The sequence below is a fragment of the Malaclemys terrapin genome, chromosome 19 (genome assembly GCF_027887155.1).
Source record: "Malaclemys terrapin pileata isolate rMalTer1 chromosome 19, rMalTer1.hap1, whole genome shotgun sequence".
NCBI lineage: Eukaryota > Metazoa > Chordata > Testudines > Emydidae > Malaclemys > Malaclemys terrapin.
The window spans coordinates 6,500,954-6,516,475 of NC_071523.1; the positions used below are offsets into that span (position 1 = coordinate 6,500,954).

The 15,522-nt window shown below is 48.7% G+C and overlaps 1 protein-coding gene across 3 annotated transcripts in view; it reads right to left on the reverse strand.

Moving 5' to 3' along the window:
• Positions 1 to 14,846, reverse strand: part of RCC2 (regulator of chromosome condensation 2) — a 37,740-nt gene extending 22,894 nt beyond the window's left edge. For 2 of the 3 annotated variants that reach the window (XM_054009174.1, XM_054009176.1), the window contains exons 1-4: positions 14,714 to 14,846; positions 14,289 to 14,494; positions 13,009 to 13,346; positions 3,310 to 3,403 (exon numbers count right to left, since the gene is read on the reverse strand). In XM_054009174.1, coding sequence (XP_053865149.1) covers positions 3,310 to 3,403; positions 13,009 to 13,338 — 424 coding nt within the window. In that variant the 5' untranslated portion in view covers positions 13,339 to 13,346; positions 14,289 to 14,494; positions 14,714 to 14,846. Of the gene's footprint in view, positions 1 to 3,309; positions 3,404 to 13,008; positions 13,347 to 13,951; positions 13,970 to 14,288; positions 14,495 to 14,713 lie in introns of those variants that run through there. The other variant, XM_054009175.1, reaches the window with a different exon arrangement.
• Positions 14,847 to 15,522: the final 676 nt, after the last annotated feature.

A 15,522-nucleotide genomic window follows, 5' to 3' on the forward strand; every position in this document is an offset into this window, starting at 1 on the left:
CCCGCCCAGAACCTCCGCCCCATCCTCCCTGTCCCCCGACCGCCCCCCCGAATCTCCTATCCAACCTCTGCGCCCTCTTACCATGCTGCTCAGAGCAGCAGGACGGTCCTGCAGGCCCAATGTGGCCAACTGGCCGTAGTTTGCCGACCTCTGATCTAGCTATTCTGGGGCACTTTATGGCCCCTGTTATCACAGCATCTGAGTGCATCCCAATGTTTAATGCATTTATCCTCACAACCCCACCCCCCACATGAGGAAGGGCAGGGCTTTCATCCCCATTGTACAGACACAGAACTGAGGCCCGGAGAGATTAAGTGACTTGTCTAAGGTGTCACAGGTAGTCTGTGGCACAGCAGGGACTCAAACCCCAGTCTCTCAAGTCCTAGGCTAGCGGCTGTCTTCAGTGCAAGGTTCAGAAACGCTAACTAATTACAGATTTTAAAAAATCCACACATTTCCTCATTTTCCAGAGCAAGAAATGCTTTTTACTTTGAACATTTAGACTCCTGGGCTGAACACAATAGGTGCAGTTTGCCTTTAAGAGAGAGGCCCAACAAAGAGCAGCTGTCTGAGTATAGACAAGGGGGCAGCCTCTGATAACAGACAGGCTAAGAGTTCTCAAGGTCAGTGGAGAAGGTGTCTTTGTCCTTCGGTCTCACGTGATACTGAGAACCCAATTCCACAAGTCTTTAAAGAGACTATTTCAACAAATGCCTGGCCTGATATTCAGAAGTGCTAAACAACTTTGGAAATCAGGCCATCGGTACATAGATGGACCCTGGCATTGTCTTTCATAGAAAGTGTGGCCTCTTCCACATATCGACAAGGTTACATAATTAAGTCTAAACATTTTATAATTAAGGAAAGCACACAGTTCTCCCCTCCTCCCCCCCGCCAGCTATTTTTTTGTAACATTTTAGAAAACAAGTTTTCCCCCAGATGGTCAAATCAGGGTAAGTCCTCAGCCACTGTTTCTTCGTCTAATCACCTTGCTCTTGTTGCGTTCCTATCATTTCACGCCCAAAACAACTCTAAGTACCAGAAATATTTTAAGCTCTTGTTCATCACTTGTTCTTCTTTCCTAAGGCATGCCAATAAGCGATACACACAGCTATATATGGACAACATTCAGAGGCTGTTAAAAATCAAATGGTGTTTCACAAATAAGTGGCCATGGATCTTCTATGCTGCAAATACAGACACCTAAAATGCAATAACTTCACATGAAGAAGCAAGAAGCCCCACTGGAGCCCTCTAAGTCATCTAACCACAATAATAGAGAGCTGCCCAGCAAAGCACTGATGGCGTAGATTTGGCTTCAAATAGCTCTCGGGCTAGATACTGATCATGGATATGAATTTTTGGAGTCAATAGGAGTGCCTGTCCACCTGACAGTTTTACACGCTACAGTGATCCCAGTATCCAATAGTACAGTGGTTCGTAACCTGGGGTGCACACACCTGCTGGGGGTGCGAGATGCCCTTTCTGGGGGTGCGAGACATGCCAGATTTTTTTAGAAGGTAACTCATCAAAAACACAAATTAAGCACAGGCACGTGAGTACAACTACTTTGTTTCATCAAACCTATGTATTCATTAACCTTATACATTTTTTAACGATTACTGTAATATTCAAACAAATTCTCTCTCATTCGACAGTTATGCTAGATCTAGGTTTAAAGAACTGACCTACTTCAACGATTTTTGAGAAGAGGTGCGAGAACATATTTTGAGACCCAAAGGGGTGCAAGCTGCAGTAAAGGTTAAGACCCACTGCAATAGTAGGATCAGGCCCACTTGCTGCTGGCTGAGAATAGGCACATTGCACAGACTGGAGAAAAGGGAAGTGAACCTCTCTGTGAATAGTTGGCACTGACACACCACTCAGATAGGCCCCCTCTGCCCCACTCACTCCTCGACCGGCCCTTGAACTTTTACTTCAAAAGTTTCCACTCAGCATTGCCCCACATGCTGCTGTGGAAAGCAAAAGATGGGAATGTGCATTAAAGCAGAGCTGTGTTCCAGGAGCTTTGTCCTAACTTTCTAACAAGTGCCAAAGTGAAAGCTGTTTGGCGTCCATGAAATATTCTAGGTCGCTTAAGTTCCCTGTAAGCTGCGCGGCGGCGCAGCAGCCTATTTAGTGCCATGCAGGTGCTCTGGGAACCTGCTCGGGGATCTGCCGTGGCCAGGGGAGAGACGCGCCTCCCCAGCCCCAAGCTAGCCAAGCCTCCAACCTGCCACAGCTGGGGCCCACCTCCCCCAGGCACGACCTGGACCTGCGGGGCCGGGGGAGGAGCGCCTATCCTGCAGCCCCAGCCCCGGAGCTGCTACAGGGAGAGAGAGCTGGGGGGAGTCCTCTCTCTCCACCGTAGCCCTGGAGCACCCTCCTGCACCCCAAACCCCTCATCCCTGGCCCCACCCCAGAGCCTGCACCTCCAGCTGGAGCCCTAACATCCCTGCACCCCAACCCTCTGCCTCAGGCCTGAGCCCCATCCCACACGCCGAACCCCTCGGCCCCACCCCGTCACAATTACCTCCACATTGGTGCACATAACAAAATTCATTCCACACATGGATGGGAAAAATTACAGGGAACACCATAGGCCGCCATCCTCACAGATCCCACAGATGTTAAGCTGTGGTCACTGCGTCTTCGGCAGAGACACTTGTTAAGAGTCCGCGTGGTTGAGCTTGTCGAAAATCGGACCAGGAGATCTCCAAGGAAGGGATGTCAGCGGCACGCTTCCCTCTGAGCTGGCACTGAACAAATACCCGCAGCATGGTACAATGGGGGAATATACCGCTCATGGCGCCCCCTTTCAGATGAGACAACACTGTGATGACGTCTACTGCTAGTGATTAACGATCTCATTGCACGCCGACAGTTTGGCGACAGGCAGATTCTAGCTTGGACAATGCCTTTCTGCAAACCACAATTCTCACGGATACTGGTTTGGCATTTTAATTCCTTTGCAGGTCATTTGGCTATCCTAAGAATGTCAGTTTTAAGACTGCAGCTTCCTCCTTTCAGAGGGCTTAGTCCTGACAATGGAAAAGCCGTTCCGAGCGTGACTGACTGTTTTTGGTATGGGGACGGTAGAAAAAGACACAAGCAACAGACATCAGGCTGGTCACCTAAAGGGAACGTCTACATGGCAATCAGGAGGCGATGCTGCAGATCAAAGCCAGTTCAGCTATGCTTACACCAGCCACAATCACACCTCCTGACTGCAGAGCAGACACATCATTAATACTGTCATTTTATCCACAACGGGCCACTCAGCCGCATCAATCGCTTAGCGTCTCCTACCTTGCTGCTTCGGCACTTCTTTACGGCCAATCAGGTCCCAGTTGGTTGCTCCAAAGATCAGAAGCTGCCCCTTGCACTTGGACCCTTCGAGTTTCTGCCAGGTGTAAACAGAAACAATCAGCACGGCACACAGGAAAGGGAAACAGGAACTGCAAGTGTTCTGCAATTACTTCGGCATATAGGGAGAGGAGGCGGCATGAAACCGAACAGTTTGTTAGTATTGCTACTGTTCATTTAGGCCGGTTTTATCGCTAATCCCCTCGTCGGAGGTGGTGTAAAGAAACCGGTTTAAAGGACCCTTTAAATCGAAAGAAAGGGCTTCGTTGTGTGGACGTGTCCAGGCTTAATTCGGTTTAACGCTGCTAAAGTCGACCTAAACCCGTAGTGTACACCAGGCCTTAGATGCGCCTGGCAACCGCGGAGTGTTTTATTGCACGCACTATCATTGTGGCGTGGAGCACCACAATTATACCTATTGTTTAGTCTTAGACTGATTTTTCTTTTACAAAATCTGGTGAAGATTAGTACCAAATGCATTGCAGCAACTACCAATCAGTAGAGGTATTTGCAAGTTACATTCATAGTACTGAGAGAGGATAAACGCCAATAAAACTGGCCTACAGTTTAAAAAAAAAAAAAAAAAAAAGAGGAAAAACTAAAACTGAATGGCCATTAGAAAGGTGATGGCTAGACACATTAGGATACAGCAGATATAACACCCTGTACTGTACATATTATCTCCTTAAAGCTGAAGATTTTAATTGTTCAAAGAGTTGAATCAAATACACCTTGCACAGGGTTCAAACCTTCATTAACGTCAGGGACCTTTTCCCTTCACCCCCCTTTATTCTAGCAGCCCACTGCACTTTAGCCCTTCTTCTCCCAAAGTGAGGCCTACCACTGTGACCATCATCCTACTAGTCAAGATGGGACGCCCTTCAGAGCCCACCGCCATCTCATCCCCACTCCAAGGCACCACCACACAGCACTCCTGCTCTCAGGAACACCGTTCGCGCCCCACAGCACTTCCTAGCAGCCCCAAAAGGCAAGAAAGCAGGCTTTCTAGCCAGGTCACTTATTCTGAACCAATCGGCAACTAAAGAACCAACTGAGTGTTTTCAGAGCCTCACGTTCCTTGAGGAACAGAGACTCTCCAGTTCCCAGACTCTTAAAAATCTGACCCTTTACAGCTGACATAGCATAGCCAGATTCAAAGTTGTGGGCCTGATTTTCTCAAGCACTGGGCCTACATGTCTCCAGCTGCAGCCTATGGAAGAGGTGGGTACTCAGCACCTCTGAAAAATCCAGCCCTTTCTGCACCAAATGTGCACACAACTCAGAAAACAAAAGCCAGCATCATCCATCCTGCAATGCTGTCCATGGGCTGCTCACAAAGGCGAATGAATCCCCCACTCCACAGGGCTGAACTTACCCACGTTAAGAGGGTTTAAAAAAAAATAAGAGTGGGAACAAGGATTCTAGAGCTTAAATTTAAGTGATTGGTTGGGATTTTCAAAGGAGCTAAGGTATTTAAGACACCTAACCAGCCTTGAAATACAATAGGAGCTGGGGGCTTAACTCCTTAAGGCTCCTTTGAACATCCCAGCCATTATGTTTGAAATCACTGATAATATAAAACCGCAGAAGGAGCCACTCTGACCTTTGGTTGGCAACTTACAAACTAAAATAGCATGGCACACAAGAAAACGCTTCAAAGGATGGCCTCTGACTTTTACAAGGCTGGGGAAATCATGTTTCCATTTGGTTTTGCTCCCAAGTACACAGCTAAAAGCCAACATTACAGCATAAGTTCTGTTACAAACAGCTGGTAGGGGAGGGAGAGTTCAGTTTATGCAGATACCTGTGAAAGGGAAGAGGAACAGCACAAGAATCTGACAAGAAGGCCACCTAAACTCCATTTAAATTATGTAAAGATCTTTATCAGAGCGCTCAGAACCACAAGCCTTTCAAATGCTCTGACTATTTCAGATCATGCCCAGAATCATAGAATATCAGGGTTGGAAGGGACCTCAGGAGGTATCTAGTCCAACCCCCTGTTCAAAGCAGGACCAATCCCCAGACAGATTTTTACTCCAGTTCCCTAAGTGGCCCCCTCAAGGATTGAACTCACAACCCTGGGTTTAGCAGGCCAATGCTCAAACCACTGAGCTATCCCTCCCCCGTTTTCTCTGTCTCCCTTTTCCTTTAACTGATAGGCCAGGAATTTTAGTTCTGCAGCAGGAACTCCAGAGCCTAAGCTTCCTGGATACATGTTACATCAAAGCACCTGTCTTAAGAAACAGGAACTGCTTCCTGAGGCAAACCCCTCTGTAGGTTAAACTGACTTTACTCCAACAACTTCCTGGTCTGCCTAACGGATCAGGAAATAGAGAAAAACTTGTTTTCTAGCAGCTGTTTCCCATAGGACGTCTACTCAAATCAATTGCGTATTTGATGCGCTACCACATCTGGGAACGATGGAGATACGGTATGGTACTGAACGACGTGGCTAGCACATCACTCAGAGGGGAGGGATAGTTCAGTGGTTTGAGCATTGGGCTGCTAAACCCAGGCTTGTGAGTTCAATCGTTGAGGGGGCCACTTTGGGATCTGGGGCAAAATCAGTACTTGGTCCTGCTAGTGAAGGCAGGGGGCTGGACTCGATGACCTTTCAGGGTCCCTTCCAGCTCTACGAGATACACCTATCTCCATTTACTTACTTATTCAGAAAGCAAGATATTCTGCTCCATCACACAATCAGAATCTAGACACTGCTACCAAGCAGCAGCTTGATTGCAGCTACTTTAGAAGTAGGGCAACGGGAATCATGCTAATAAAAGAGTTATTTTAAATGTAATTACAGATGCTTCTCACAGCTGACCGATACATTGTCTGGGAAACTGGACACGTTTTCAGAGAATCACAGAATATCAGGGTTGGAAGGGACCTCAGGAGGTCGTCTAGTCCAACCCCCTGCTCAAAGCAGGGCCAACACCAACTAAATCATCCCAGCCAGGGCTTTGTCAAGCTGGGCCTTAAAAACCTCCAAGGAAGGAGATTCCACCACCTCCCTAGGTAACCCATTCCAGTGCTTCACCACCCTCCTAGTGAAATAGTGTTTCCTAATAGCCAACCTAGACCTCCCCCAGTGCAACTTGAGACCATTACTCCTTGTTCGGTCATCTGCCACCACTGAGAACAGTCTAGATCCATCCTCTTTGGAACCCCCCTTCAGGTAGTTGAAGGCTGCTATCAAATCCCCCCTCATTCTTCTCTTCTGGAGACTAAACAATCCCAGTTCCATCAGCCTCTCCTCAGAAGTCATGTGCTCCAGACCCCTAATCATTTTTGTTGCTCTCCGCTGGACTCTTTCCAGTTTGTCCACATCCTTCTTGTAGCGTGGGGCCCAAAACTGGACACAGTACTCCAGATGAGGCCTCACCAATGTCGAATAAAGTGGAACGATCACGTTCCTCAATCTGCTGGCAATGCCCCTACTTATACAGCCCCAAATGCCGTTAGCCTTCTTGGCAACAAGAGCACACTGGTGACTCATATCCAGCTTCTCGTCCACTGTGACCCCTAGGTCCTTTTCTGCTGAATTGCTACCTAGCCATTCGGTCCCTAGTCTGTAGCAGTGCATAGGATTCTTTCGTCCTAAGTGCAGGACTCTGCACTTGTCCTTGTTGAACCTCATCAGGTTTTTTTTGGCCCAATCCTCTAATTTGTCTAGGTCCCTCTGTATCCAATCCCTACCCTCCAGTGTATCTACTACACCTCCCAGTTTAGTGTCATCTGCAAACTTGCTCAGAGTGCAGTCCACACCATCCTCCAGGTCATTAATAAAGATATTAAACAAAACCGGCCCCAGGACCGACCCTTGGGGCACTCCGCTTGAAACCGGCTGCCAACTAGACATGGAGCCATTGATCACTACCTGTTGAGCTTGACGATCTAGCCAGCTTTCTATCCACCTTACAGTCCATTCATCCAGCCCATACTTCTTTAACTTGCTGGCAAGAATACTGTGGGAGACCGTATCAAAAGCTTTGCTAAAGTCAAGGAATAACACATCCACTGCTTTCCCCTCATCCGCAGAGCCAGTTATCTCATCATAGAAGGCAATTAGGTTAGTCAGGCATGACTTGCCCTTGGTGAATCCATGCTGACTGTTCCTGATCACTTTCATCTCCTCTAAGTGTTTCATAATTGATTCCTTGAGGACCTGCTCCATGATTTTTCCAGGGACTGAGGTGAGGCTGACTGGCCTGTAGTTCCCCGGATCCTCCTTCTTCCCTTTTTTAAAGATGGGCACTACATTACCCTTTTTCCAGTCATCCAGGACCTCCCCTGATCGCCATGAGTTTTTAAAGATGATGGCCAATGGCTCTGCAATCACATCCGCCAACTCCTTTAGCACCCTCAGATGCAGTGCATCCGGCCCCATGGATTTGTGCTCATTCAGTTTTTCTAAATAGTCCCGAACCACTTTTCTCCACGGAGGGCTGGTCATCTCCTCCCCATACTGTGCTGCCCAGTCCAGCAGTCTGGGAGCTGACCTTGTTTGTCAAGACAGAGGCAAAAAAAGCATTGAGTACATTAGCTTTTTTCCACATCCTCTGTCACTAGGTTGCCTCCCTCATTCAGTAAGGGGCCCACACTTTCCTTGACTTTCGTCTTGGTGCTGTCATCTTGATTAATAAAGTTGGGATTAATAATATTTGGTCTGGATTTTTTTCTTTTCTTTTGCGAGGACAGGCACGATGACAAGATGCCGTACAATGGCTATGGGAAGAATACATCAATGCTGCAAAAATAAGCTAAGGCTATTCGACCCATCGGAAGTGGAGTCAAATTTCCCTGGAGGGAAGCTGCCAAGCCCAGAACGTTCAGTATTGTCCAGGTTAAAAGACCATACCAAAGATTTACTTAGCAATAAAAGAAGTCTTCCCTGTACGCTAACCTAAGCCCACTCTTTGGATCTTTGCTGCCTACTTAGGTCCTAGTCACGTAATTTGTGCTAAGACGGATGTGATGGGGGGCGGCGGGGAATACGGAGCCTTCTTCAAATCAGCAAAATGGGATTTCCAGGGTAAAATTACTTTGGAATTGTATCTTAAGGGGAAAAAAGACGTTTGAAAGGTTGATGTTCAACCTTTTAACAGACTCACTTGAGAGGCTGCATCTTTTAGACAAGGAAAGGGTGTTAAAGGTGCTTGTCCATTAGCGAGTGTATTATCGCAATCAGCTACAAAACAGGGCAAGTAAATAAATCTGGCTTATGTTGTGGATTCATCCCAGAGTTCACGAACCCCCTGAATGCACAAGTTACACTACAGCGCTGTGCGATCTCACTGCAGCATTGAGCTTGCATCCCCAGTAAATGACCAACATCACTTGCTTGATCAGAGCAAAGGGACTGTTACAACACATTCCATAAACTCAGGCAAAGATCACAGACTTACGCGTGTGTGCAACAGCAAAGCTTAGACCTCATTGGAAAAGCAGGCTGAAGGTGTTTGTAGCATGGGTCCCTCCCTTCCCAAGGCTCCTAACATACAAGACAAGAAGTCGCCAAGCCCTGACAATGCAGAAGCAACTTCTACTTCAAAAGGAATGAGCAAAACATTTTCCATAGCTTGGTTTTAAGTAAAACCATTCCCTGTTGCTTACTCCCTTCCCCACAAGTCAAACACCAAAAGCTGGCTTTATCCACAAGTTAGAGCAGGATTACCACTGGGAAAATCAAAGCCTCAATGGCCAAGTTTGGCCTTTGCATCATGGCATCTGTGGAGACTTTAGGCCAAATTTTCAGAGAAGCTGAGCACCTGCAGGTCCAAAGCCCCAGGTTTCCTGCATGTTTGGAAGTTCAAATAGATGCCTCACGACAACCCAAAGGCTTAGACTGGAGGCAGTTTTGAATAGTCTTCTGAAGTTTTGTCCTGGGTGGTCTTCGGAGGTTTAAAATAGTCTGCACTGTACTAATCTTTCAGTCTGGCACTGGGCTTCTGTTCTACGAGGAGAAAATCTACTAGACCAACAAATACTTTAAACACTTCCACGCTTAACTGGTCAGTCGAAGGGAAGCAAACAAAACCCAGACCGACTGTTCATGGCGTCTCCGACACTTCTGCTATTACCAACGTCTTTAACATTGTAGCTGGCACCAGCCACCTGCACAGATGTCAGTCCAGAACATGGGGCCCTTCCCCGCCCCCCATAAAAATGAAAATGCAACATCATGAAGATGCTAAATGCAGCTGCAGAAGCAATGGTAATAAGTCAGTCATGTGTTTAAGGTTTTGCTTACTGAACAGCCTCATGGGAGACATGCTGTTTCATCAAGATCCCAGGGGTAAGGAAGATTCTGCTCATAACTGCAAACAAAAATGTACAGTAACTAAAACACTAGCTGCCAAGATGCTTTCATAACAAGCCTAAGTAACCACATTAACATTATTCAAATTACTCTCCATTTTGTTGCGCCAATCCCCTCTCCCCTTGTCTTTCTCGCTTTTTTTTTTTTTAACCTTAAGTCTCAGTCATGCATCTGGGTCAGCACAGGTGGATTCTTATGCTCACAGCCTTCAATGGAGCTGCACGTGGGCACAAGGGTCCACCCGCATGGTTCAGATGGTAAAATCCGGCGCTTAGATTGTAAACTCTTGGGGACAGGGACTGCATCTTATTTATTCTGCGCTATAAAACTGATCACTGTAACACAGGCCACTCAGCCTAATCCACGCAGCATGGAGGAGTCATGACTTCAGTAGTTTTTCACATGCTGTTTCTTGCGAGCGACGGTTACAAATGTTTCTTAAGATCAGTACTTGCTTCAGCAGAACAGCTCAGCTTATTCCAGATGCTTGGGGGGTTGCAAAAGTCAGGAGTTTTCTAATTAGTCAGACCATTTTAATTAGGGATCCACAACAGCTCTGTGCACTTTCCAGCTCCCTGCCTCTCTCCTTGCAAACAGGTCTGCCCCAGACAAAAGAAAAAAAAAGAAGTGTGGCTGGCAACAATGCTAATCAAGTTCTCTGCTGCCTCTGTCCCATTATACAAGCAGGGCTTCCCCACCTGCTGGTGAGGCAGGAGGGGGAAGGGAGAGAACACACTGGGCATGCGCAACAACCTCTCTCCGGCTTCTGCCTTTACAAGGGAGTCGGGCTTCCCTTGCATCCTGGGGAGGGGAAACACCACGAACACACACATGCGCAGTGCCTGCCCGACCCCTGCTACAGTAGCAGGGCTTCCCCCACGTCCTGGGGAGATGGGAGGGAAAGAAAAAAGGGTTGGGAGCAACTGGGCATGTGCACTGCCTGCCTCCTCTCCTTCCCCCACCCCCCAGATTAATTTGCCACTGCCAGAGACAAGGCGGGAACCTCAAAACGCTTAACAGTGTCTCTCTCCAAACAAATAATCCCCTTGCCCTGTAATAACATCCCCTAATGCAGCCCCCTACCCCACACACTTCCCAGACAGAGAGCAAGGCCAATACCAGACAGGGAGCATGGGCATGATCTTCCCTGTTACCCATCTGTTACTGGATCAGCTTGTGGGTAAAAGAGACAAACCTTCCAGCTCCATCCGTCTATGGGGCTCCAAAGCTTGGCTTTTTCACCCACTGAAGGTGGTCCAATAACAGATATTACCTCACCCCACCTTGTCTCACACCCTGGGACCAACAAGGCTACAGCACTGGAAATAAGTGTAGCATTATGTTTTCTCTCTAGCTGAATAATTCGGGGGAAGCTCCCCGCTTACAATGCCAGTACATTTCTTTCAGGAAGCGGGACTCCTCTAATGGCATCCCAACCAGAGAGGGACGGTCTTTCAAATAAAGATCATGATTCCTCTTTCGTGATAAGGGCAGAGCCTCTTCCTCTCTAACATCAATGTCTGCCTGCACATCTAATAAACGGATCACGTACCCCACTTCCCAGCAAAGCACATTCACTCACATGATAGTAAAACTAAGGAGCTGGGGGTTTAGGGGGAAGAGTTCTGTTAGTGACCAAGGTAAGTTTGACATTGAAATCCTTCCTATAGAACATTTGAGAGACCCATTTTTCTTCTGTTGGTCTGGGGAATATCCAGACTTCCCTCCCTTCCACCCAAAAAGGACTTCCCTTTCCCCAAATAAAGAAGGAACCAAACAAAACCTGGGTGCTCAAAAGATCCCAGCCAGCTTTTTTCGCAGAGCATGAATTCCCCTCTCTCCCCACTTTTCTTTTAGGAGAGAGAAGGCCCCTACACCTCCAAAAAAGGTGAGCTCATTTGAGTCAAGAAGGGGCCTAATCTAGGTCACTAATGGGGGATTAATTTTCAGGACAGGTTTGAACTTCTGTCCTCAAATCCAAAGTAGCCATAACAAGGGAGGGGCTCATGTTCAAAGGCAGGTTGGCTTGGTCTCTCCTCCACCTTTGGGAAAGAGAGGAATTTGCTTGTGTGCTTGCAAGAGATACACAGCTTCCCCACATCATTCAAATTCTCTCTGCAAGTTACCCCATCCAAAATGCAAGTACCCCTACATTCTCAGCAAGAGTGCCAACCCCTGGACTGACCCACATGAGGTGGGAAGGTGGGTGCTTACAACACAGGGGCTAAAATTCCCCATGGGGGGAGGTGGGGGGAGAAAATCAAACCAAGAGGGAGAGAACATGTTTGATAAATATCAAGAGTAACTGCAAGGAGGAGATAGTTAAAAAGGCTTTTGTTGTGGGTTAAAGGGACTGGGTTGGAGGAAATCTTCAGCTGATGTAATTAAATGGATTTAACCTATGGATCGTTAATTTTTTAAAAAGCATTAAATAATCACATACCCCCCTCCCCCCAACCCTAGCTGGGTCAATTTTAAGAAAAGCCGCTATTCATATATTTCCCCTTCACAAAAACTAAGAGGGGAATGACAAGAGGGGTTTATCCCGCAGCAGCTCACAGGGAAAGAGGGACATACTGCCCACACTTGGTTTTGAGGGTGGGGTAGAATAACCAGATGTCCCAATTTTATAGGGAGAGCCCCAATATTTGGGGCTTTTTCTTATATGGGTGCCTATACCTCCCCCCCCGCCCCTGGTCCCGGTTTTTCACATTTTCTATCTGGTTACCCTAGGGTGGGGACAGGTAAGGGATCCACCTAGCCCCAACTATACCCCCCCCCCCGTTAGAAAGATGAGGACTATTTGTCATTTCTTTTCCCCCTCGTTACGGGGGGGGGGGGTGGCTCCCATCCCTCACCCCTGGGCTTTGACCTATATGGGGTGGGCCTCTAGGCCTTGACCTATGGGGCAGTGGGGGCTCCCATCCCTCACCCCGGGGCCTTGCCCTATGGGGTGAGGAGGGGGCTCCAAGGCCTTACCCTATGGGGCGAGGAGGGGGCTCCCCTCCCTCACCCCTGGGCCTTGACCTATATGGGGTGGGCCTCTAGGCCTTGACCTATGGGGCAGTGGGGGCTCCCATCACTCACCCCGGGGGCCTTGACCTATGGGGCGAGGAGGGGGCTCCAAGGCCTTGACCTATGGGGCCGGGGGCTCCCAGGCTTTGCCCTATGGGGCGAGGAGGGGGCTCCCAGGCTTTGCCCTATGGGGCGAGGAGGGGGCTCCCATCCCTCACCCCGGAGCCTTGCCCTATGGGGCCGGGGACTCCCAGGCTTTGCCCTATGGGGCCGGGGGCTCCCACCCCCCGGGGCCCATCTCTCACGATCCGCTCCTTGCTGTGCTCGGGCTCGCTGATGATCACGGCCTGGCCTCCCGCTCGGCCGCCGCCCGGCCCGGGCCTGGCCGCCCTCTTGCCGCCGGGGGTCCCGTCCAGCTCGGCCGCCGCCAGCAGCAGCTCCCGGGGCCCGTCCTCATCGCTGCTGCCCCCGCCGCCGCCGCTGCTGCTGCTGCCCTCGCCGCCGCCGGCCCCGCGCTCGGGCCGGCCCCGCTTCCTCGGCCCGGGGCCCGGCCGCTTCCTGCCGGCCGCGCGGGCCGTCCCGTTGCCGGAGCTGGCCTCCCACCCGGGCCCCGCCGCCGCCTTCCTCCGGGGCATGTCGCCGGCTGGGCAGAGAGGGACAAACACACACCGCGCTCATGGGCCCCGATCCGGCCCGCCGGGCCCCACCGCAGCGGCAGGGTCCCCGGGGCGGCGGAGCTCCAGCCTGCCGGGAAAGTGGGGGGCAGCCCCCACCCCACACCCCCGGGGGCATACAGCCCTGAAATGCACCAGCGAGCAACAGCAAAACCCCTAACAAGCCCCCCACGCCTCGTGCAGGGAAACTGCCCCCCCATGCACTAAAATCGCACAGAAAAATCCCCCCCCCCCCCCGGATGGATTAAAATTTGCCACCTGGAAAACAAAAACGTGCATGGAAATGGCCCACCCCTGCCAAACTTTAGGGGGTAAATGTGTCTCTGCTTCCCCCCCCGACAGCATTCAAACTGGCCCACAGACAAGATGTAATGGGGGAGAAAAATACCCCCTCTCCCCCACTTAAAATTTACAATCTAGAAAAGATCAGGGCATTACATCTACCCCCAGAAAGGGGTGATGAGCTCCAGCGATAGTTTTAGACCTTGGCAAACAACCCCTCCATAGCCAAGCCGGTTCCAAAAATTATAGGTGAGAGTTATCGACCCTCGGCCGGAATCACTAGGATACTTACAAAGCGCTTTAAAGTCTATTAAAAGTACAATTTACCCCCACTTTGTCTCTCCCCTCGAGGCACCCGCAAAGTGTGTGTGTGTGGAAGGGGGATTTCCTCTCACCTGCTGCTGCTTTTGTCTTTGAACTCCCCTCCCCCTCATTTAAAAAAAATTAAACTCAATTATCTCTCTCCCTCCTTCCTCCCCCCGCTCAGAAATGACACAAAAATCTAATTCATGTCTCCATCCTAGAGGTTTCAGAGCTTGATCTTCTAGTAGCCGGATCCGTTCCCAGGCCTTTTCAAGAAAAGAATCAAAAAGATGCGCCCCCCCCCCCCAAATAAAATCCATAAACACCTGTTCGGGGAGTTGGATTTGTTGTTGTTGTTCCAAATCAAGAAGAAGAAAAAAAACTTTAATGTTCTCTAACTCTTTCCAGCAGTTTTTGATTTTGATTTTTTGCCCGTGTAGCTCTGCCGGTTAATTTCGGATTCAGGTTAGGAATTTTTTCCAGCTCTCCTCTTCTAGATTTTCCTCCAGCGTCCCTTTTTCTTTTGCTCTGCCTTTAAAAAAAAAAATTTGAACAATGGGATCTCTGTCTGTCTCCGATTAAACCACGTGGATCCGCCTTCCTTCCCTTTTTTTATTCATTCAACCCCAACCCCCCTCCTCTTAGGTTTTTTTTTTTTTATCCGCTCCCCCCCCCCACACACACACTACCTTTAAAAAAACCAACTTTCTTCTCCTCCCAAAGAGATCAGAATCGAATTTGAAAACTCTACCTGGTTTGGATGAAGAGTGCCACAAAAAGAAAGAAAGAATTCAAAGGCCTTAATTAATTTTGTTTTGTTTCCTGTTAAAGAAAAGGGTTTTTTCCCCCTAGCGCCCACCCACCAGATGCACTTAAAATGTAAATATGAGCCGCCAGGCTACAATACAAAACAGAAACACATGTATGCACAAGAAAAAGGAAAGAGCTGTGAAAGAAGGAGGCAGGCGAAGTCCAGCTTTGAGAACAGCTCCATCTTTAGGACAGGATGACTGGGGGGGGGGTGTTAATGCAATTAATATGGGGGGGGGAGCAGTTCTTCCTCTTGCTACAATGCTACACTGAAATCCTCCTGCATGAATTAAGGCTAAAGGGAAAACTGCCTATTTGTTACGTCTTGGTATTCGTTTATTATTATGTATTTGTATTCCAGTACTGTCAATGGACCCAAACTGAAATTAGAGCCCTGTTCTGCTAATAGGGGCTATAGATACATATATGCATTGTGGATAATTCTCTGAAAACATCTGCTCAATGTGCAGCCACAATCAAAAAAGCCAACGGCATGTTAGGAACCATTAGGAAAAGGGTAGATAATGAAACAGAAAAATATCCTAATGCCACTATATAAATCCATGGTACACTCACACCTTGAATATTGCGGGCAGTTCTGGTCGCCCCATCTCAAAAAAAGATATATTCAAATTGGCAAAGGTGGCTGAGAAGAGCAACAAAAATGATTAAGCGTATGGAACAGCTTTCTTATTAGAGGAGAGATTCAAAAGACTGGGACTGTTCAGCTTGGAAAAGAGACGATTAAGG